At 38.1% G+C, this 25,197-nt stretch overlaps 1 protein-coding gene across 6 annotated transcripts in view; it reads left to right on the top strand.

Moving 5' to 3' along the window:
• Tmod (tropomodulin) overlaps window positions 1–25,197 on the top strand; it is a 167,988-nt gene that overhangs the window by 109,769 nt on the left and 33,022 nt on the right. For 2 of the 6 annotated variants that reach the window (XM_078183544.1, XM_078183575.1), the window contains one exon: window positions 10,666–13,140. The exons of 3 other annotated variants lie outside the window; for them this stretch is intronic. In XM_078183544.1, coding sequence (XP_078039670.1) covers window positions 10,666–10,730 — 65 coding nt within the window. In that variant the 3' untranslated portion in view covers window positions 10,731–13,140. Of the gene's footprint in view, window positions 1–10,665; window positions 13,141–25,197 lie in introns of those variants that run through there. One more of the 6 variants, XR_013494295.1, reaches the window with a different exon arrangement.

The following is a 25,197-nucleotide window of genomic DNA, read 5'->3' on the forward strand; positions in this document are numbered from 1 at the left end:
ATTTCAATATATAACGTTGTACGCGTAGGATACGTTAATTATTATTATTATTTATCAAAATACAATCTGTACATATAACTATAAACTGTAATTTTATTCCAACTTGGATAGCACAGTGATTATGGTACTACATGTTACTATTTGTCATCTTAACCCCTTGCACTATGATTCCTTTCACGCTCTGTTAATTAGCATTCATTCGTTCTTAATATTTTCTTTAATAGGACTAGATAGATTCTTATTTATTGTATCACAATTAAATTTGATTTCGATTTGAAATGAATTAATAATATTCACATTTACCAGATCATGCGTGAAATCTTTATCACGAGTCTGACTCGTTATTATAGCGCAAGGGGTTAATATTGTTAATAAAGTAATACTAGTTTTGAATCTGCTGTGAAATGCTAGAAATACTATAGAAATTCGAATGAGATAGGTAAACCGAAAAAAGACCGATGAACATCGGTACGATATATACCGGTATAGTAAAAGTCCCTGGTTTGGACGGTCGCGTACTCTGAAAATGAGAAACGTTCATCTTGTCAGCGAACCCTTCGGTGCCCTAACATCGATTCCTCATCGGAAAGAGGGGGCGATGACCGAGCAGCTCGGAACTTCGGTGACCCGTCGTCGAGCCGTAGCACGGAAGGGTCGCTGAAAATCGCGGTGTGTTGGTCAGCGAGAGAACAATTCGCCGAGGCGACAACTTGCGAATTGAAAGCGACGTCGAGGAACGCGGATCGCCGAAAATCGAACAAGTCGTTGTGTGCGTCGGCCGTCGTCGGATCGACGGGGCGCGACCGTGCCCTTATGACGCAATAGAAACGAGAAAAGGAAACTTCGGAATCACGGTGGCCCGGGCTTTTCACACTCGATTGACGCGTCACTAGGTTTCATCTTCCCCGTCGCCGAGGTTCTCCCAGCCGTTTTCCTCCTTGTTATTTTCTCTTCATCCGTTCTTCCGTTCGTTTCACCGATGCAACAACCTTTTAAGAATATCTCCTCCTGTCCGCCTGGTCGTCCTCGCGACGGCTGCGTTTCCCCGCTTCTCCGCCCGTCCCGACGGAATTTAATGTTCCGTGAAACGAGGCTTTCCTCTCGTCTTCCTCATTTCCGAACCCGCGGCCAGCTCTCCTTTATCATTACTCGCGGCGCTCGGCACGCGTAAAGCGACGGATCCCGGTTTCACCGACAAACACTTGGCTAATAGAATGTCCTTGCGCTAAGCGGATTGCACATTTTTAATGCCGACAATTGTCTGGTCGGACTGTAAACGACCATGAAGGAGCTTGCTAGTTTGAACTTCCGGCACGGGTATGCCTGACTCGTGACGACTGGTATAGGGTTGCGTGGATAACTTTAATTGAATTTTAACTGCGTTGATTGTTTAATCGGACGCGTGCTCTCTGATTGCATTTTGTAATCATTGGCTGCTCTCGGGTTGCGTATTGCCTTCACTGTGTTGAAATGAAAATTCCAGGTATTTGTACAGTTTTTTTCTGGCAAAGGAAAGCACCAAACACGGTCGATGTATTTTGGCGAAGTCCCTCGGTCGCAGATATACACTAGAAATCGTCGCATTGGTTGCAAGACTGTTCATTCTTTTACAATTACATTCGGTTTGGTTTAAGATATATCATTGCAGTCGCTTTAAGTAACGTCTTAGCTATTTTTGAATGTATACAGAGAAGAAAAGGGGAAGCCACAAAAAGAATCTTTGATAAAAAAATTATTTTATGGGATTTGTCGGTACGCACTATACTGAGATTACGCGGTTTAAGGTCTCACCATATCGAATACCATAATGATATTATTTCAATGTTCATGACAATTCAACAAAATAGCTAACAAGGAGAGGTCACGGATTTCGGATCACTACGTTCATATCTACATTAAAGCGTAGAGCGCCGTGTTATGCGATACGTTCGGTTCGATGAAATTTATAATAATGCCCGTTCACAGAAATGCCGACTCGAATGATTTTCAGTCTCGCAGAGACAACGATAAATGCAATTCCTCTATAGAAAAATATATGTATATTTTTCGCCGATATTATGAAATTGAAAGGAACGAAGTTCTTTTGCTTGCGCCATTCATTCCGGAATCGATACCCGAAATACTTTTTGACTACCATCGCCGCGCCATAGTAATCACGAAACTTTCCGTGGCCGCGTTTCATTTATCTCCCGGTGGCAGACGCAGCCGTTCCTATCCCGGAAAAAAAATTACGGCGCGCCAATAAATCTGATTTCCGCCGAAAGTTTTTTGTACGATGGCTGTGTGCAATTTCCTGTGATTTGTAGGGAAAAAATCATCGCAGCGTTTTATCGAGTCGCGATCACCAGCACTCGTCTCCGTTCGCGAATGCGTACAACGTTGCGCGTTCGCAGTATCCCATCGGTTTTCGCATCGGTTGCCGGTTAATTTTAGTCAAAATAGTGCGGCGCGTTCGGTGAAATTTATGTAGGATTTTTATATGTAGTTCGAGAACGACGAATTTTATTTCTTGCGTTCAGATTGCTATCCGGTCAAAAACTACGATGCATCTATTCAAATTCGTAAAACATCCGTTGCCGCATACGTATGAAGGTTGCTTTATAGTATCCTATTCCAAATGCTCTAAATATTTTTTGACGCTGTCAACATTTCCAATTGTTACAGTTAGATAGACATTTCTCCATATTCTCGTATCTATTGGGTTGGCGATTAAGTGATTGCAGATATTGCATTTTCGCTTTCATTTTATCAACGTATTCAAAGTAATTAAGTTATATTGTTTTCTTACTGTATGGACTTTTATATTCAATTTAGCATGAAAATTATGTCGATTAGTTATTTAGTTTCGTTTTTATCACTGTTTGAAGCTGGAAGGACAAGAAGCGCATTTTAGACATATTTTATTGTATTATTTCCGAAAAGGCAAGATCAAAGCACCTAATCTGTATTGTTTTCTTGCTGTTTGGACTTCCACCTTTAATTTAGCAAGAAAATTGCACCGATTAATTATTTAGTTTCGTTTTTATTACAGTTTGAAGATGGAAGGGCAAGGCGCGCGCGTTTCAGTCATATTTTATCACATTATTTCCAAAAAACAAGCATCGCAAGCACGATTTTTATGTTACATACAGTATATTAAAATAAAGCCTTGGAAAAAGGGAGTGTCAAAATTGATTTGTCTAATTGAATAAACTTATATTTTTAAGTACTAAATCCGCAAGTACTTAGTTGCCAACCCAATAATACTGAAACATCAAATAAATATTCAGATACGATAATATTTAAATAGAAATGGTTAATCACTATTTACTGTCGTCATTCGTGCCAATATTTCAGCTTTTCAGCCCTCCAACGGTTAATTTTACTTTCCGGTCTAAATAAAATTGCAATATAGGTCGGTATTAAAAGTTTGTAATAAAAATAAAATGCAACGAATATTAATTTATGTACGATGCGAATCAAAAATAGGGCAGAAATAAAATCGAACATTTCATGAATAAGTACTTTATACATGCTAAAATAAATTGAATTTTGCTGCATATATATCTAATATTAATTAAAAACTTGATTAGTAAACTGACATGATTAAAAATTAAATAACTAATCGTAATCAATAAGTCCAGTGAAATATGCATAACCTTACTCCAGTTTTAGTATTTGCGATTCAACTGATACACAAGCTACCTCAGCAAATTTGAGTATTTATTTGAGCCCCTAATTTTTCGTGATACGAATAAATGTCAGCAGACAGAAATGTTTGGTTTATCAAGAGAAATATTGCGATAGTAACATTTTTCAACATTTGTGAGCTTTTGGTACTTAAAGTTACATGAGGGGAATTAATAGTCTTTAATGGACACGTTATTACCCGAGTTTTCATAGCATGACTACGGAAACAAATAGATTCTGATAAATAAAATTTTAAGGATTTTAACCCCTTGCACTACGATACCTTTCACATTGCGTTGATCAGCACTTATTTATCCTTAATATTTTTAATAATAGGACCAGGCAATTTTTGTTTCTTATACTATCTTTATGTACTTTTATTTCTAAACTTTAATAACAGAAGAATTAACTTTTATTTCAATATAGAAGAAATTAATAATATTCATATTTAGCAGATCTTGTATAAAACCTGTATCACGAGCCTGACTCGTTATTATAGTGGAAGGGGTTAATGTCTTGAAAAGTTATCAGAAAATATTTTCGTCTATTACAATACTTGTTTCCTCGAGCCAACCTCGAAATTTATTTTATTTTTCGAAATTGTACAGATGTCCAAGTTAGGTGGCACACCCTATACTAGATAATAATTTAGGGCTAACTATTTGGAGCGATAATCTCCTGTCGGTCGATTCTAGCGCGGCGCAAAATTGCAGATAATATTTGCAGTATCGCAATTTAGGAAGGGCAGGCACAATGTGACAGTGCCGTAGGCTAAGACATTGTATCTGCTGCTGCGATACCAACGCGTTTGTTTATAGATGTGTGGCGACGATCGCGTAAGGTTTTTCGTTTTTAAGAAGCACGGGCAGAGTTGATTTGGAAGCCGATGAGTGAAGAGCGTTTTGAGTTGTTGCGTTGTTATAATTTAGTTTTAGTTTCCTTCGCGGTATTCATTGTATATTATGTCATCTATTATATAAAAATAAGTCGGGTTTTCCTTCCTGACGCTATAACTCCAGAACGCACGAACCGATTTCCACGGTTTTGCATTCGTTGGAAAGGTCTCGGGCTCCGTGAGGTTTATAGCAACCAAAATTCTGGAAAAATTTCAACAGAAAAGCAGGAAAACAGGGAAAATCATTTTTCACATACAGCGCCATCTCTGATACATAGCATGTACTACAAACCAATATGGTTTATAAAACAAGAAAAATAACTTTTCTTCATCTTTTAATCCCCAAACGAAATGTTACAAAAAACGGAGCGATCTGGTGGCGAAACGGAGTTCGCCAGGTTTGCTAGTAGCTTATAGTTTTCTTTTATCTAATTATATTTTCCACATATTCAACAATAGAAAGTATTGGGTTTCCTCGGCAATGAAAGTATTCGCAGCTGGCCCGCAGAAACATTTCAATAACAGCATTTTAAAATGAAATGAGCATCGGAAAAATGATAGGACAAACAGGGGGAAGGGGGGCACGTCGCGAGTTACGATTCAATGTGGAACGCAGAGATTTAATGTATTCATAATAACCGAATAACGAACAATTTATTCATGATATACGTCAGGTACGTTTACACCGTTATGGAACCAGAGTAACGTTTGTAAAAGCAATACGTCGGTTCGCTGTTCAAATATCAGGTATCGCTGTTATTTCCGTATTAATAATTCGGCTTATGCGTTTACTTTGCAGATACTGAAACCTTACCGCGTGCGTATATTACGTATTATAATGTACGTCGTACTTGTGTCCAGAAACGGCTGCTTCTTTTTAGGTCTCCGTCTAGACTAAATGGTATTAACCCTTTGCACTCGAAGCCATTTTAACTTTAAATCTAAAATCATTTTTCCAGCTTGTAATATTTCCATTTTACGCGACAAAGTGTACGTTATACATATGAAAATGATTCTTGTGATTCATAGCACAACAGTTTTACAGTTAACAATTTTTTTTTAATCTAAACTTTGTTAGTATAAAAATTATTTTGGAACGTGATGGAACAATTTTAGTGGTGCCTCAGAGTCACCACTCGAGTGCAAAGGGTTAATACACTCTGTCTTTCCAGCCAGAATAATTTCGTTTCAATTGAACCAAAAAAATAATATTATCAGTTCAATTCTTCTAGCTAGCAACATTCTGATATCACTTCCTACATTAATTACAGAATTATTAGTGTTTTTTCATATCTATAACCAATAACAACACTGTTCGACAAATTTTCGATTTATAATTTTCACATTTTAATTTTGAGTTGCGAATGCATCGCGAATCTGTAATATTTAATTTTTTAAATATTGTATTTGCATTTTTTAAATTTTCGTTCCAGGTTCAGAGAAAAATGTTTAAAAACGGGAGTTATTTTTTGGGTCATTCAAAGCAACAGCAAAATTAAAATAAAGCCTTTTAATCATCGCCTTATCTAAAAGATATATCGAGATCATTTAGTTCAATTTTAAAGAAGTTATTGTATTTTGAAAGATATTCGAATACTTTTTGCCTTGGTTTCATTTGTTCATTCTAATCAGGAATGCATGAAAATTCGCTTGATCAATGTCGACCGGACAGAACGAAAGATAATGTTTAATTTCGGACAAAGCGCGCGAAACGATTTGTTCGCATAAATTGACTCGGTCTCTATTATCAGAGAAACGCTGTCGGATTTTGCAAACTGTATTGTTTAGAACAATACAATAAATCGTGGAAAATGTGATTTAGCATTTCTCAATGACCACCAATCTGCAAAGCTTGCAATACACGAACGGACCGGTGTTCCCGTAACGTTTACATTTTGAACAATATTCGGGCCGTAATAACGTTGCGCTTTTCGACAAAATCGATTTGCTGCGGGCACAGGGAAACCTTTTTACTTATCGGGAATGGCGAAAACGATGATGACACCTTAAAAATGCTCGCGCCAAGCTCCGCGGTCTAGATAGTAATTTCCGGTAAAGTCGTAACTTGTTTGCCCGTTGGAAAACCGTCGGGAAACCGATTTCCAAGCAGACGGCGAAAAAATATGTTTAAAATATCGCGGGGGTCCACAAGACAATCTACAGGATGCAACGAAACTATAAACTAACACAACGGAGCTACACTTAAAAATTAGAAGCAAGAATTAAAATCTTTTTTGACGGATTTGATGACTGCACGGACCATCACATCTGTGTCTACTCGGACTCATAATGCTTTTTCGCATTTTGGATTGATCATTTTGGATTGAAGTACTATGTATCCCGTTACACCTTTTTTCATTCTTAACACATTGAGTGCTATGCCAATCAAGTATAAATAAATGTTAAATAATTTGGTTACCATAAAAGAATGTAGCTAAATGTTACTTGTTTCTAGGGATGGGCAATTATCTGAAAATTTTGAGCAGACATCACTTACCCTTAGAAATGACGCGAACATTTGATACGTACCTATTTCGTTGCCACTCTACATACACATTAATGATGGCCGAGGTCAAGTGTCGAACAATTGGTGTAAGTTATCTGCGTTTCAATCCACACAAATCCCAACGTTGCATAACAAGGGTTAATTTAGTATAATTAATGTATGGGTTAAATGAAGGAGGTACAGTAGAACCTTGGTTAGCCGAATTAATTATGGAAGCAAGAGTGTCCGGATAATAGAACAGTTACTTAGATTAAATCTGTTCTAATTTGTACTGCAATAAATAATGTTGTATATAGACCATATTGATCAGATTCATCTATTTACGTAGTTAATTCTATTTTAATTTTCGATTTACATGCTACTTTTCTAATCGCGTCAAAGGACTCGTTGCAAATGATTGAAAAAAACCTGCTTTTCGACTTCCGACAAATTTCTCGCAACGGTCCACCATCACGTAAAAGCATTCAACGCGTATTTTTAATTGATACGTCCGCCTCAAAACCTATTTTGAAAATGAGAAACATCCGGGATGGATTAAAGCCGGCGTCAAAGGGTTCTGCGCGAAACACGCTGGCTGGCGCATTTCTCTAAAACGAAACGTTCGAAGTATTTTTTCGAAGGCAGCCTCGTGAAAGCGTCGGACGGCGGAATGCGACGATAAAATAAGCGTGGCGTAGCACGCGCGACATCCCTTCGACGCCGCGTTAATTACTCGAGCTTTACGTGTCGCGACGGAACGGAATTAAAAAAAAAAAAAAGGACGCCGCGTCCTGCGGTTCATCCCTTCGGAGGATTCTTACAATACGGAGCTGTCCGTCGACGGATCTCCCCCCTCCCCGCGTTGCGCTGTCCTTTCGACATGTTTCCTTCCCCGTTCGTTCCGCTTTAACGCCGCGGCCCCACTTTGATCTCGTCCCGCGGATCCATTTATATCGTCGCGATCCCTCGATCGAGAGCAAACTGGCGCAGAGCTATCTCCGCTCGAATATAAATAATTCATCGCGCGGCGCGCGCTCGCTTCTGCTTGTAATTCAGACTTCGGCCGGGATTTGTAATTAGGATTTCGAGAGATTCTTGTGATTTCGATACACGGCGCCGCGCCGCGCCGCGCCGGGCTCGCGATGGCAAAGTTTCGATGCTTGTTCAATATTTTCCGCGCCTCGTCCGCTGATCTCATTCCGCGTGCACTAGACCGGGCGGGAATTCATTAATTTGCTGATGGTGTTTGTTTAATGGAACTTTGAGGCGATCGTGTCGACCGATTTAATATGCAGCGGCTGCGAAAAGCGTATGAATCTTTTCTTTTTATTATACTTTAAATTGCCGATGTTTCTACTGTTACGATATTGTACAAAGAACCGTAGTAAGCCTGGATTTATTTGAACCCTTCACCGACGAGGCTCTTTTAACCCTTTCCAGTCGGAGCAATTTCACCTGGAAATCCAAAGTATTTTTTTAGACTCGCACTGTGTCCATCTTATATAACTTGGAGCATTCTATATATTATGGAATTAAATTTTGTGATTTGTGCAACAGTTAACAGCTCTTGACAATTTTTTGAATTCGAGTAAATTTGATAGAAATTATTTTGAAACGTGGCATAATAATTTTTAGCGACGCCTTAAAATCGCCACTCGACCGCAAAGGGTTAATGTAACAATATGTTTCTTATAATAGTAGACTTATGTGTTAAGGACTTTAATTGATAGAGAAGTTATATAACTTCTGCAATAAGCTGTATCCTTGTAAATGTTGTTTTCCCTTACTATACTTAATTCTCGACAATTACAGGTCTTGTTAAATTATAAAATACGCGAGATGGGAGTGTGATTAAAACAGCGAATATTCTATGTCTTGTTTAAATGACTTACAGGTGATATTTCGAAACCCGCTGTAGGCACTTGCGATTGCCGTATTTCGAGCAAGTAATAATTGATAAGCGTTTGTAATGCTATTTTACCGAATTCAGTTTGATGGATAGAGTGGTGTAAAAATACTTTGACGTCCTAAGATCCATTAGTGTAGTGGAAATGGCTTACAAATTTAGTGAAAGGATAAAAAATCTTGGACGCTAAAATGAACTATCTCCCTATAGTCGTAGACTCTTCGGTTTCGATAAGCGAACGTGCACAGGTATCGAGGAATTTTATCGAGGATGCTAGACATAATACTTCCACGATGATTTTTCATAAATAAATCAGGAAAGCACAGCTCGAGATGGTGCCGTTACGATCGAGACACAATTTATGAAAACGATCGTATAGGAATATGCATGCACCTTGGAATTTCGAAGTTCAGTTATAAAAACTTCTTTATGAACAGACTTTTGTGACACAGTATCTAATCTATAAGCCGACTCCTTCCCCTATTTACGTGCTCTTAAGAGTCTCTACTAAAACCGGGAAAGTGCTTTTACTGAATAACCGACGCGTCAAGTCTTCATCTTAAGTGTATAAACTCAACGAAACAATCACCTTAGACCGGAAGCACGTAGAAAGTATATTTCGAAGTTAAACGCCTGCGTTTTCGGCGAGAAATTGATTAAACTCGATGGATTATAACATATTTTTTAACGCGAAATTTAACGCGTTGGAACATCGCGTTGTTATTTGTTTGTTGAGACGGCTGGAACGATTTATAGAGAAAATTAATTTCGGTTTAATTTGAATCAGTGCGAATCGACTCGCATACGTTTAATATTTGCTGTGATGACCGCGATCCACGAATATCTAAACATTTGTTGAAGTTAATGCATTTTATTATCAAACATAACAATTACGCTCTCGATAATGAGTAACAGAAGTAGTGTAAAGTTGAAAATATAACGCACCACAGACAATGATATCTTCGTTGGAATCGTAGATCGATTATCATGTCAGTGTCGCTGTCTGACGTTTGCTATTAAACTAAACATCGCCGTAGTTTTCCGCACGCAACGCTGTTGATTGTCTCGCAGACGTGAATGTTCCGTAATCAGGCGACACATCGCGATGTTAATCGAACTGGAATTAAGATGGTAATTGTAACATTTTCTATTAATCACGCTGTAGGCCAGATAAAACAGCAATCGAGTGCAGCTAGTAATTTGCGGCTGAATAATTGAACGTAAATGTTCGTCGCACGAAGCACGTGTAAAAATTCGTGTCGATCGATAAATTAATTACGCAGTGTGTTTCTGCAATTTTGACGAAAGATGTTAATGATGCTCATTAGCCGCTTATTGGTAGTACTGAAATAACGATACCTTTCGTTGATGAATTTTCCGTGGGAGCCGTCTCTTTGTTTAATTATTCTACAACTGAAAATTATCGAAATAAGATCTTCAGATTGTATGTGTACACTAAATAGGTACCGTATGTGCTGTTGCGACTAATTTGAGCATCTTCGATTCGTCATTTCAGACTTGACAAGTCTGAGAACCATGTTGCTTTATTCTGCGACTGTTTTGTCTTAATTTTCGCGAAAAGCCAGGTGCGAATGCTAAACTGAAAGATACAGTTCCAATGTCATCGGATCGTTCGGCTCGGTATAGTGATCGCTGATTATTATCAGGTGTTCTCACACGGTGCCACCGGTCGGCGACTTTTTTCCACAGATCGCCTGCAACGCATGGGGCGAGCTCCCCGCAACTATACCATCGGCTGGGTCTTGCATCGATAATCACCGTTCGATTGCTACAACTATGACTACGATTGCGACAACGACGGCCCAGTAAATCTCTCACTCTCCCTCTGCAGACGTCTCGCTTTAACCCGTCGTCAAGAATGAAATGCAAGAAAGTGTCAGGAACGGGGATGAATAACGATGCTGGGGAAGATTTGTGACGGAACGACGCGGCGGTATCCGAGAAACGGGGACACTTTGAATCATTTTCAATACACACGTACAGCGAGATGTCAAGCTGCATTAAAATGTATTGTAGATAACATATTTCACTCTGAAATCTTCATGCGGTGAAACTTTCGAAAGTCTTCGGGGTTTTCGGGCTTCGGGTACTTCGCGATCTCATAACGGTACGTTTTATTTAGGATAACGTGTCTAGGACCACGGTACCATAGATACGCTATTTCTTTAGTAATACCGAGTCAGGCTTGTAATGAAAACTTTCAACATAATTATATGTAGATGTTGTTAATTTCTTCAAAATTAAATTCAACTGTTCCTTTTAGCTTCGTTTTCTTATAAACTAACATGAACGACGAAAACGTTCCAATTATTGCAACCGTTAAATAAATTATAAATCAAGTATCATATTATAATTAAAGACGATTAAACGTTGCTAAGTTGGTATTGAATCAATTGCTATAATGAATATATTTAAGGCTAAAAACAATTGATATCTTCTTCCCTCTAGATTGTTATTTTTTAGGAATATAATACAGAGGAAAGATCATTTTTAAGCAGTCAAATAAGTAAGAAAACGAAGTGAAGACCCGAGTTATGTAGAACCTCGTAAAACTTTCAAAAGTTTTCGATCCGATCATGAATATGTGGAGACGTGACGTCTGATATCGTTAGTATATGGCTATAATGTATTCATACAGACTATTTGAATATTTAAGTATGATTAATAGATATAGAATTAATATCTGATCGTCAGCCTAACAAATTCGCAAGGAACATCAAATTCTGTGTCTGTAATCATCAATTATTAATCTACAAGAACTCCAGCGGAATAAATGCTTGCAGTAGAATAGAGTTACGACGCTGGATCATTAAGATTGCACCTAGAAATGAAGTAATCAGAGCTACACAAAAAAATTATTCATAAAAGAATTTTTGCACTACAGTTCCATTATACCTAAACCGCAAATACATCACAAGCAATAGTTATTTTTTCACTTGCAGATTTGTATTATTGTTTCTTTTCTATCACTATCATAATGTGTAGTATATATTTTAATTTATATTTGATCTTAAAAGTTACTTTTTAAATTGCGACGTTATTAATTGATTAAGACTAACCTGTGTTCAAATCGCTCGCAATTAAGTGTGACAAAATCAAGAACGACACATAAATCGAACTACATTTTCGTACCTATATCATTTATTCCATTTAGTATTAATCATCGTTCATTTTATTCGTGGAAGCATTATGATTTTTAAATTATACCATAAGAATTGTATTTATCAGAGACGTAACTAATAAATATTGTTTGATTCAGAAGGTTTTATTGGGATGTTTACAATGGCGTGGATACTTATAACGTTGTCGAACATTAGAAAGTAATAATCGGTGAAGTTCTAATGCACCGTGAGTATTGTAAGTACATGCGACCATATTTTTTTAGCGCTTATTGTACTTGAAGGTATCGACAGTACCATCTGCTGGCATATCATTATTGACTATTCGCAAAAGGAAATTCCACTAAAATACTGGCATAGTATTATATTAATATACTATTATAAGCTAAGAAGCTTATATATCACGCTCGAAATTATGAAATTACTTAGTCTAGTTAAAGAAAAAGTGAAAGGGGCTTGGTTTAGAATGAGAAGTAGCAGTATTATATTAGCAATTGTTGTTTCTTATTGAGCAGAAATAAGAGAACAATCGAAGCATCAGGTGGAATACGATTTTTAATTGTTTTTATTCTGTTTCTGCTTAACACGTTAAGTGCAAGTCTGCTTTGCCTTTCTTTTTGCTCAGCCCAAGTTATAACACTCTAAAAAACGTGCGAATATCGTGCTTGAATAATACTCGTTAAAATATTTTTTTGACAACAAGTAATATTTAGCTATATTCTTTTATGATCGCCAAATTATTTAAAATTTATTTCTACGGAGGAATATAATTTTTTAAATTTCATGTCGTTAGTCAACGGTGACTCACATTGCATTTAAGGTGTTAATCACGAATAACAATATCCAATATACTATTGTTATTTATTCTATACTATGCTCCCTTTGTGTCTCCGCTAGTTACAGCAACATCAAATTACATTTCGTAACAACAAAATGAACATATATTAAAGCAATTTCGTAATTTCGAGTTTCAGCGGAAACTGTTAATATTATCATTGACATGTGAGTACGACATTTACCGAATAAAAACCCTTTTTAATTTTGACATTTACAATAGTTCCTATAAACAGTCTTCAATATTCTTTCGTTGAAGTACTAGAAACTGGTCCGTCCCACTCGATGGACAATGATATCCCCGACAATGTTAATATATTTATATTTATTCAATTACGTATGTATTTTATGTTTAATAATTATATCTAGGTATATTTAAATTAGGTATAGTGCGACACTTTTTATGTGATCTTTTTTTAGTTTCTGAATTTTTCGTATGCCTGTCAAACACTGTAGTAGATGGCGGATGTTCTTTTTTTATTGCTTTCTAATATGTAATCAAAATATATCGTCCTTCTATAATAAATGAATTACGTTTATACAGTGTATGCCACATTAATTTCTGTCAAAATCAAATACAAGACAATTGCAGAATGATGTATATTTACCGACAAGAATAGCATCATTAAATATAAATATATTCTAACATATATTGTAATATACAGCGACCCCCATTAATATTCCGGCTCTTTTTAATTTGTAATGATTTTTTTTAAAACTGTACCAAACGATTTGAATTTTTTTACATAATAGATAATCAACAAAATCAAAAACTCTCGTTTTTTAACTTCTTTACCTGAGCTTTTAACGAATATTTAAAAAAGTGCGTCTCGTAGATGTGAATAAGTTTATTTTCTCCTTCTTCTTCTGTCACGGTAGTTATTTTCCTTTGTCATTTTAGGCAACATCAAAATTTAAAAAAAGCATTCTAGTTATTGTCTAGTAAATTGATATCTTCATCATTAAAAAAGATCAAGTCGTTTAGTCCAGTTCTAAGAGAGTTATTGCATTTTAACCCCTTGCACTATAATAACGAGTCATACTCGTGATAAAGATTCCATGTAATATCTATTAAATATGAATATTATTAATTTCTTCTAAATCGTAATCAAATTGTATTCTTCTGTTAACAAAGCTTAGAAACGAAAATGAATAAAGATAAGAAAAGAAACATAAATGATCTGGTCCTATAAAGGATAATATTAAGGATAAATAAGCATTAATCAACGAAGCGTGAAAAGAGTCATAGTGCAAAGGGTTAAAGGAAGTCTGAATATTAATAGGAATCGTAGAATAAAATATCGACGAGAACACTAATGTGAGTGAAAGAAAAATAATGAAAACTGACAAGATTAAGAAGATATCGATGGAAAGACGTAGACATTTCGTGGAAATCATTGCACGTCAAGTGGAACTACCAGAAATAGCTTCCATATATCGCGTCCATCAATTCGAGTACTATCTTGCACGAAATATTTGATATTTCGCGGGGAAAGTGGCAGGGTGGAGGTAGTTCGGGGCAGCAGTGTGTCTCGTTACTCGGTATCGATCGGTATCGATTATTTTTGGGTGTGTTCCCTCGGTTTCGTGGTTTCGGTTTCGAAAACAGCCTAGCCGTTCCGCCGGGCGTTTCCGGTTTCCCTTCCCAGGGCATTCACGTTGGCCGGAAGTGTCTCGTTTTCCCAACCGGACGCCGCGAAACCCGCTGAATCGCACCTGACCACTTCCGGCTGCGCGTCCACTAGCCTAGCGACGTCTCTCTTCGCAGGTCAGCGCGCTTCAACGTAGCCCCCTAGATCCTGGCTCTGCTGTTTTTATTTTACTTTTATTTCGGCCTGTCCCCACCTCGAATTTTGCTACATAGATAAAACCGAACCAGATCGTCCAGCGAACCAAATCGCGCGCGCGCGCGCGCCGTTTTATTCCGCCAGAAAAAGATTCAATGGTGAAGCTGACCCCGTTTTACACCGCGCTTTACTTTTCAATGCTTCGCCCGTTTCGTTTGGAAAAGTAATTGGTTCCCCGCGCGTACACGCCAACGACTACATGGTTAATATTTGTTCCGAGATTATCTAATCTCTTTTTTATCGTGTTAGTTGTTGGCTGGTGTTATTAACGCTTTACCAACGGGTCATTCGACTTTATACATTTCCCCCCCGATACCGACTCTGTTTCGCTCGATTTATAGGCTACTAGGCTATACTATTTCTAGATTACCGGTCGGTAAAGTATTTGATAGGTTAGCGCATCGATAATAGAAAGTTTCGAATGTGTAACATTTTATTTCATATTTAAATGACCTTAATGGTACTATTCTTCTGTTATGTACACTGGCATATATGCATCGAGTCCGAAGTTCTTTAGGCGAATGATCGTCAGTACAGGTGACTTGCTTCAACATCCGAATAGCTTGATATCGCTGCCCGTCTAATTAAAGATGAACAGCTAGTTAGATAAATAAGTAGCGCATTTGTTGGGATTACGAGGTTGGGATGATCAAATATATATCATATTATATTATGTGATCAAAAATACTTTATATATTACGTTTTTAGGTTTTTCATTTAGTTGGTTTAAGAGCAGTAGAATAAGCGTACACATACAATAGGCTAGAGTAAATTAAATTCTCTAAAACGTTACACTATTTCTATCTTATTGTAGATTACTCAATTTGGCGTCAACTGATAAATACTATAAACTTTTATATTTTACTTTTTTATTGCTGTTAGAACAGAACGTTTATACCAAAATTAAAGTGCTCATGCAAAAGTTCACTTAAGACAGAAAAAGAAATAATTTAGGAGTTAAAAGTATACTAAATAACATATATTTGTAAAAGTTTACAGTTGAATTCAAGCCGTGTATGTTAGCGTGTAACTTTAAACTTACATTGAGTTATAGAGGGTTAAATCCAATTGGATTTACGATGACATAATTTGATCAGAGCGTGATACTCGTTTTGGTATTGTTTTATAAATTTGCACATGCAACAGGCACGATGGATACGAAATTGCATTTTCTGCTTGTTGGTGCAATCTAAAGCAGAATTAAAAGTTTTCATCAGGAGGCGCAGCGTGAAATCCTTTTTAATTTCTCAAACATTTGTTCTATGGAAAGAACGAGGGATCGATACGTTCACCGTAGAATCAGTTTCCGAGATAGTCTCGACGGCGCGAGGGAACGTCCGACGTTCACGATTGATTCGCGTCATTCAGGCGCAAACGAATCTCAGAGCTCGTTGCGCCGGATGCGATTATTTTCCTCGTTAATCGCGTTTCTATCGGTCCGACTCGACGTTAAAAAATGCTTGTCTCCCGGAATCGAGGGGAGATTTAAAGCGACTTTCGGCATTGAAATCTGTCTTCGCCTGGAATCGACGCGTTTCACCCGACGCTCGTCGCGTCGCTCGAAATATTCGATTTTCTTTTTTTTTGAAAGTTCCGTTATTTATTTTTGGCAATACTCGAGCTCGCTTTCTACGTCGACGCGAAACGGAATGCGATGCGGAATCATTTTTCGGCGATACTGCCCCATGGCAATAAGCTCTCGACACGGTATACAGAGAAAAAAAAACCGTGTGGTACCGTTAGGTCGATTTAATATCAATTAAAAACGCAAGAAACGAGAAGAACCGTGTATTTTTTCGCGGCGCTATGCCTGAGGTTAAGAAAGTAAAACATGCATTTGGACTAAATAAATAAGTAATAATTGTGCAGTGTCCGTATAATTAAAATCAAAATTCGTCGTCTTGAACTTATAACCTCTACGGGTAGACGAAGACATTGGTTACTCCTTTCACGACTAAACATTTCATTATTTCAGTATAATCTTATCTGCACTTTGTACACAGAATGCCAAAATATCGTATCAATTTTACATCTAAACAAACTTAAATAAACTAATATTTACTCTTAGCTTTCTTATGGTCCTCTAAGGGTCAAGGGGTTGAAACAGGAAGAATACGTTTTTCGGAGGAAATATTCTTTGTCCGTCCGCCGACTGCCATCCTCGCCGACATCGAACCATATGACGCGGGTATTACAGTGTCGCGGTGGAACTGCTTTAAACGAATCTTTCGGCGACAATAACCGCTCGGAACTTCGTTCGGATACTCTGTGAAATATTATTTTTATCCTGGTTCGCCGTGGGCGGTCATTCAAGGAACGGCTGACCAGGAGTCTTTCTCGCGGTAGCAAGTCGAATATTGTCTGTAACCGAGAGAGAGAGAAAGAGAGAGAGCGTTACCAGCGGATAAGAGCGAGGCAAAAGTAGAATGTGGCTCCGGTGATGTAGACCGCATCATTTCGACCGCCTTTGTCGTTCGGTAGCGTTCATCACCGAAGGGAAGATGATGTCGCGACTAATGATGGTGTGCTACACTTTCCAGACTTTATGGAACCGCAAAGGCGCGCTATTACTAATATGAGGCTGTTGTATCGTCTAGCATATTATTATCCCAGGGAGAATATTAGTTAACGCGTCGAGTGCCGTGTCAGTCGCATATGGTTAACACTAATTTTATATTAGTTTTCAGAATGAATTTCCGTCGCAATATATTCCAGCAAACGGAATTTTATTGAGATGTTTGGTTATTTTCTTTACTTCCAAGTTACAGATACTTAATCATGCTTAGGGTAATAAAAGACATTTACAGAACTTTAAATATGTATCTATGAATGGTTTATATTTTATTTTTGCATTAACAGGTACCTAGATGGATTATTTAAGCTTGAAGTAATTTTATTGTACGACTCTTGGAATTTTTCACTATTTAGCTGGGTCGATATATTTTGAAGATAAATTTTGTTATGCGTTTTATCGACCACACTGCTGGATATTAAATATTCTAAATATTCTAAATTAATTATTCTAAAGTGTGCGAATATGAATATGTTTCATAAGCATTTTAATCTAAATTGTAGAAGCACTTTCGTTGCAAGATGCAACATTGCCATTCCCTTATGACGTGTATACACGTTGCACACAGCTAAGAGGTTAAAAAAAAGTACATATCTAATCGCATAACTTAATATCACACATATGTAATCGGTTAAACATTCTTGTAATTTGTCTTGCAACTATATTTCTCTCCTTATGCTTCTCCAGTGGAAAAATAGGTCATGGTACAAATTATTTTATATTTATTCGATGGATTTCCATTCAATAATAAGGATCAATCATTAAACATTTTTGTTATTTGTAATGTTATAAAATTTATTGGTTTGTTGATAAATAATTGAATATTTCGTTTGGCAATGAAATCAAGGGACGTTGAACATACCTCACATGCACATAATCAACTTTAGTCGGAACTAGGTCAGAGCTAACATCGGCCACTAATCATAGTGAACCAATATTTGAATACCATTATTTCCTTCAGAGGCTACGGACGCCCGATTCCCAAGAAAATGTTAGAGTTCGGGCAAACTAATAATTTCCTAATACGGTTTGCTCGAACGCAGATTCTCTCTTCGTTTGTATTGTTACTTTGCATCTTGAATTGGTCTTTCGAACATTTTTCGCTTACAAAATAGGAAGGTATGTATATCAAATATGCATTACACAGGGTGTATCAAAATTTTTGTAACTGCGGGAAATGAGGGTTTCCTGAGGTCATTTGGAGTAATCTTTTCCTTAGCGAAAATGCGATCTGCGGCTCTGTTTGCGAGTTATTAACGAAAAACAGTGACCAATGGAAAGCGATCACGGAAATTTGCAACGCGCTGCAACTCAGACTCTGAATCGCGTGTGAAATAATGAACAAGGAGTGAATTTCCGTCAAATATGAAGAAAGTGAAATAAATTTAGGTTCGAATTCAGAAAAAATTGCAATTTGATTTTTTATTAAAGATAAAAGAAATTGTTCAAATTGGGTAAAGGTAGCATTAAATTACGAGAATACAAAAATATAATTTTTATATGAAAGGGGAGTAAAAGTTGAAAACTGAAAGAAGGACCAGACAAGTGACCACTAGGATGACCACTGATAACTACTTTAACGATTACGGATAATCACTTTAACGATTACGGATAATCACTTTAACGATTACAGATAATCACTTGAACGACCACTGAAAACCACTTGAATAGCAATTACTGATTACTACGATGGTCACTGGTTACCACAGGGTGGACAAAGGGTCAGCAGTAATACGTAGAGGTCCACTGGAACAGGGCACTTCACGAGAACACACGCGACGAGCACATTACGAAACACGACTACTTTCACCGGAAAGCACGCGCCAACTAATTGAACAATAACATTCCGCTGAACGGTTAACCTACAATAACACAGATTATCATATTGCGGATTATTCAATCGAATTTCTTTCATTAATCAATTTATTATTTCTAGCTTCTAAATATTTATAACAATTCCGTTTGTTAGAAATATGGTCAAGCACTCCCTTGGCTATTTTGTCATTTAATTAACTAGTGATACTAACTGATAGAATCAGAGACATGATATCATTTTTCGAGTACGATCATTTCGAAAAATTATTACGTTAATAAATTAATTGCTTCCTGACGTTTAATATTTAAAAGAATTCTCTCTTTCCCGATTATATTATTGTGTATATAAGATGTGTATATCAAATGCTATGTCTTTTCTTAAATGAGTTGCTAATTTACAAAAAACAATTCCTGTTAATATCTATCAAATATTCAGATATTTAACCCCTTGCACTATGACTCCTTTCATGTTGCGTTGATTAGTACCTATTTGTCCTCATTATTTTCTTTAATAGGAACAGATCATTTTTGTTTCTTTTATTGCCTTCATTTAATTTCGTTCCTAGGCTTTGATAACAGAAGAATTTGATTTGGAAGAAATTAATAATATTTAAATTTAGTAGATCCTGTATGGAATCTTTATCACGAGTCTGACTCGTTGTTATATACTGCAAGGGGTTAATGTGTTACTACCGTGCCGGTGTTACAACTGAGATTGATCTCCCGTACAGCAGGGTGTTAAACTACAAGATGCCGCAACAAAAGATCGATTTCTTTTACCAAAACGAGGAAATTTCCTGCTTACACGTTCCGTGCCAAGCTGTATTTAGTCGACTCTTCATTCTGGTCAATTGTAGCTTTAAAAATCAATATATTATGTTTATTTAGCAATTATTGTCAATATAACTATGAAGCAGACTCATTATAGATCTATTCTTTTGGTGAAAATTATTTCTTGGATTCTGACTTGTCAGAAAATATTTTTTTAACCCATTGTACACCGGTGGTACACGTTAAACTTGATCTTCAGGCCACGTGCGCTGAATTTAATGCGCTGAAAACATATATTTTATGGCAAATGTAATTCTATAAAATATATTTCAACGAAAAAAATGATGCATTATACAAAATGCAGTATAGAACAAAATATACAATAATGAATAATTACATTTAATATATCAATCTTTAGTCAAAATATCAAATGGCTTGAACGATAAGTCAGACAAAATTGGCTTGGCACGGAACGTGTTAAGAAACATAACGTGGGCGTTGATCTACCTTGTCAAAACGTCTAACGCGTAAGATCGCCTGTACACATTACCTTCGCCATCATCCGCAATCTTCATGGCTCGTTGTGCAGAAGGATGCGCGAGCGAGCAGGCCGCATGATCGATGCTAGGGGGACGACGCGTGTTCGCGGCGCGGGTTACGAACGAGACGCGAAGAGAGAAATCGAGCGAATGACGCGAGTTTTACGCGTGCCCTGATCACAAAGGATGAATAGAATGTGAAACGGGTGACGCAGACTAATTAGAAAAATGGCGTTTGTAATCATGCGTCTAGCTCTCGCGGGCTTTTTTTCCCTCCCCTTAATGCGCGTTCTTCTTGTAATCACGTATTCGCTAGCACGGGACACATGTAATCCGCGCGCCTCGTTCCAGAAGCGCCGTGTAGCTAGTTTGTCTTGTAACGCGAGCCTCGAATAAACCGTTGAAAACGTAACGCGTCTTTTGTTCTCCGCCTTTGCGTTTCCGGCTGTTTCGCCTTTCTTTGTTTAGTATTCCAAATGATCCGAACAGTGCATGCGCCTTGAATATACTTACCGCGGAGAACGTGGTATTTGTTAACAAGACTAAAAACTCCGCGAGAGCGCGAGCTCGCAATTGTTCGAAACACGTGATACACCGTGGTAAAAACAGCTTCGAGAATTCTCCTGAAAATTTCTGAGCCCCTTTGATCTTCTCTTGTTCGAACAAGGAACTTTTAATTAAAATCACAGACCCGCAATCCTCTGAAGATTTTCTGAAACTGTAAATTTCTTGACGTCTCGTCGGAATATCGAGATTCTTGATCGAAAGAATAATGTAGGAGTCGAATCGCGTCACTCTGTATAGAAGTCACCATATAAGAATTAAACGAAACGAATTTGTTTTTAGCCTACGGTGATCTATTACAGTCCTTTCAACGAAAATATTTGAAAGCTCGCGTGCTTCATTTCACTGAGCATTCTGCGGACTCGCGCAGAGAGAGAGAGAGAGAGAGAGAGAGAGAGAGAGAGAGAGAGAGAGCGCGTAGAATTTCGATTCTCGTAGCTGATTGTACGCAGCAGCATTGCGAAAACGGTCGGAAGAAGAAATCGAAGAACCGTCAGGCACCACCGTGGCGTCAAGGTTCGTCGTGACTTCAAGTTGGAGAAGTTCGCGAAATCCAGTTCGATGCACGGAAACGGAACCATGAATGCAGTCGTTTAGAGGCACGCATTCACCGAATGGCGTGGCATTCATCGGCAAACCGGGAAGAGGAGGGAGGGGGGGGGGGGGGGGGGGGGGCAGCCGAGAAGGACGTCTTGCCGGCGACCGACAAAGCGTCTAATTCGCATGCCGATTTCCGGGCCGGCAGTTCCGGCCGAGGAATCCGTGCGCCGCCGAATATATCCGACTTAACGATCCCGGATTATTGAATGCAAATTGATTCTGGAGTTAGTGTCGCGGTTCGGCCGTCCTCCCGAATTTCCCGTCCCGGTTGCGGCTCGCAGCTGCGATTACTACTGCACAGGTGGTTGTCGGGCCAGTGTCGTCTCACCTGAAAATTTATCTGAAAACGTTCGTCTTATTCCTTGCAATTCCTACATTTCAAATTAGCTGGCGGTCCTTTACTCTCTTGACGCGCAGCAAGTAATTTTTATATGAGGTGATTGTTCCTATTACTATCGTTTTGAGTTCGTCGTATAACTTTACTTACTATTTTATAGTTGCTTAACCCCTTGTGGTCGAGAGGCGCCGCTAAAAATGTTCATGCCACGTTCCAAAATAATTTTTATCATATTTCTTTATATTTAGAAAATTGTTAAGAGTTGATAACTGTTGTACGAGTCACAAAATGCAATTCCATAATATATAAAATGCTCGAAGTTGTATAAAATGGTAACGCTACAAGTCTAAACAAATATCTAGCATTACCACTTAAAATGGCTCCGACTGAAAAGGGTTAATATAAACATCATTCGAATTTCCAGTATAATATTGTTTAAGATATATCCCATTGAAGAAAGCTTGTTTATATACTAAATATTATTTGTGAGTCATTAATTAATTAAAAATGTATTAGAAAGTGCATGGTCTTTACAACTATTATTTAAAAATATCACCTTGCGATAACCGGCATGGAATAATTACACGACTTCAATCAAACAGCAAAACAAGACAGGTATATAGAGGAAGGGTCGGAATTCCTAGTGCAATTGATAATTCTACGGGACAAAATAAGAAATAAATTTGTTGTAACATTTTTTTGTCCGAGGCTCCGTTTTCGACAAAATCCTCACGCAGTTGAGTACACTGAGTATAGAAAGTTTTTACAGTTCGTTCATGTCTACCGTAGGTGTCTCCGCGAGATATTTACTCGATCCATAAAACATCGACAGAATTTAAGCATAATGTACCGCTATTGTTACAACTAGGGTGAGAATTATTTAATTCCCGTATCTGCGACACTGCAGTAACGAAGCTAGAAAATAGTCATTTATACTCGCATAGATTTAATTTTCGGCTGGCACATGAAAACGGAGATTTGCATAACCATTCTCGATCCAGTCAGGAGCCGCTCGTGCGCCCCGAGACGGTGAACATTATTAATCGTTATCTCCCGTACCGTTAAAACCTCGGCTCGCAAGGTTAGTCGCGAACTACATGCCCCCCAGGAGTATTCTTCGGGCCCCTAATTTTATCGATTGCCGTCACGTGGCCCGCCATCGGGGCGCGCGATCTCGTAGCAGATTAGGCAATTTCCTCAACAATCCTCGACACAGTTCTTCGACATCGTAATTTCCGACGCTTCCAGTTTAGCGATCCTCTTAATTAATTACCACAACTCGCGCGAGCGCGCGCGCGCTCCGTCGCTGGCGAGAGATATTTTCCCAGCGAGAACCCGTCTCCGACAGGTTTGCCGATGAAACGCGACGAGTGTCGTTGCTCGATCGCGGATCCTCTCCGGTATATCGGTGGCCTTTTGCGATCGTCTCCTCGGTTTTTCGGGCAAAATATCTCCTGGCCGCGCGCGCGCGCGCAGGCTTCTTAACGAGACGAACGCGAAATAAGTAATTGCGTGACTGGTCCCCGAGGAAATTCTAGGGAATCGTGCGAATTCGGAGCGCGTCTGAGAACTCCCCGGGGTGTTTCTGCTACATTTCCAGTATTGCTGCTGCGGGAGTTGAGAATCGTTGACGCAATTAGTCTGCAAAATAATTTCGCGTACTTTACATAAATCCCTCGTGATTGGCAAAAAGTCTGTTCCCGCGAATCGCGCCGGATAATCTCGACGCGAAGAAATTGTTGTTAAATATTCTCGCGCGTTTTATTGTTGGTGGCGGGTTTACTTCGTCGGAATTGTTGTTGCAATCGTTGCTGCGAAATATTATTGTCAATGAGATGTGCGAGGAGAACCGAAGGAACGACGACACCTACAATTGAACAAATATTTAATACCTCGGGTCGGTATCAGAATTCTGTTATTTCAAGCGAGATTTATATTCGGATGGAGATACTGGTTTGAAGTTTTCAATTAAACCATGCATATTCATATTTATTCGACACGTTTGATTAAAAGCGATAGGGCATTATTTTCACTTTGCATATTTACGGGGACGTGCGGCGATAAAGCAGAAAATTTTACGAGTGAAAGAGGTAGGCCGTAATAAAGAAGGAACGCAAAGAATTATATATATATATACGTACATATATGTGTGTGTGTGTATAATATGTATTTACTGTCAACGTATTTTCTGCGCTGTTGGACGTGGTTTATACTTTCCTTGATATCCTTATAGGCATGGAAATTTCCTCTGTGAAATGTAAAGCAGCCAACGCGCCACGGGCTCTGAATATTCAGCTAATTTGATTTTTTAGAGCATTAAGCTTGCACGAAACTTCCACTTGCTTTGCGAAAGTGGATTAACATCTCGCGCGGACGCTGCGAATTGTGAAAAACACGCCAAGAGAGTACTTGCAGTTTTTTTGTTTTTGTCGCGCAGCCATGTTTGATCTTTGATACCGAAGGGGGGGAATGATGCGCGGAATGTTCTTAATACAATGACAAAGAGCCGGTACCGAATATGAAAAATTGTTGAAATTGTTGGACTTTTATCCGAATGCTGCGCGAGCTACGAGCATCGCATATCACGAGCTCGTGCCTCGCGTTCTAAATGTCAAATCAATTTTATGCACGGTGTTTACATTTTTATAGCGTTTATCGCTTTAATATTTCCGGCGTGACGTAGTTACATCGTCCGCTTCGTTGGAAATGAAAGACAGTATTTATTATTCTATCGTATCACGGAAAGAATTATGATAATAATTCAAATAATTTAATATGACTTATTATGGATTTAATATTCGTATGAACCATAATAATCGATAAATTTTTATTATAATTGTTATTTTAAAGTAAAGACGTAAGGTAAACAGGTACCTGCACACCTTTCTCAGGCAAATTAAAGTTTAAACAAATCGGAACTTCCGGATTACCGAAGTTTTGTTTTAGGTTTACGATACGAGCGAAACGTTGTTTCGCCATTTCTTAGAATTTATGCACGCGCATTTCCATACGCGATCTGCCCTGACTTTTACAGTCAATGTGTAATGAGTATCGTGTCGCCAAAGCCTAGTGGGCGTTAATTTGTAGTAGGCGCGGAGGGTATTGACAAAGCAATAAAACTAAACTCTAAAGAAAAAAGATGGTTTCATCCCTCTTTTGCATTATCCCCTCCCTTTTTTTTCGTTGGCTCTTCCCTCCTTTGTATGGTTTGTGTTTTGATAAA

This window comes from Augochlora pura, chromosome 1 (genome assembly GCF_028453695.1).
Source record: "Augochlora pura isolate Apur16 chromosome 1, APUR_v2.2.1, whole genome shotgun sequence".
Lineage (NCBI taxonomy): Eukaryota > Metazoa > Arthropoda > Insecta > Hymenoptera > Halictidae > Augochlora > Augochlora pura.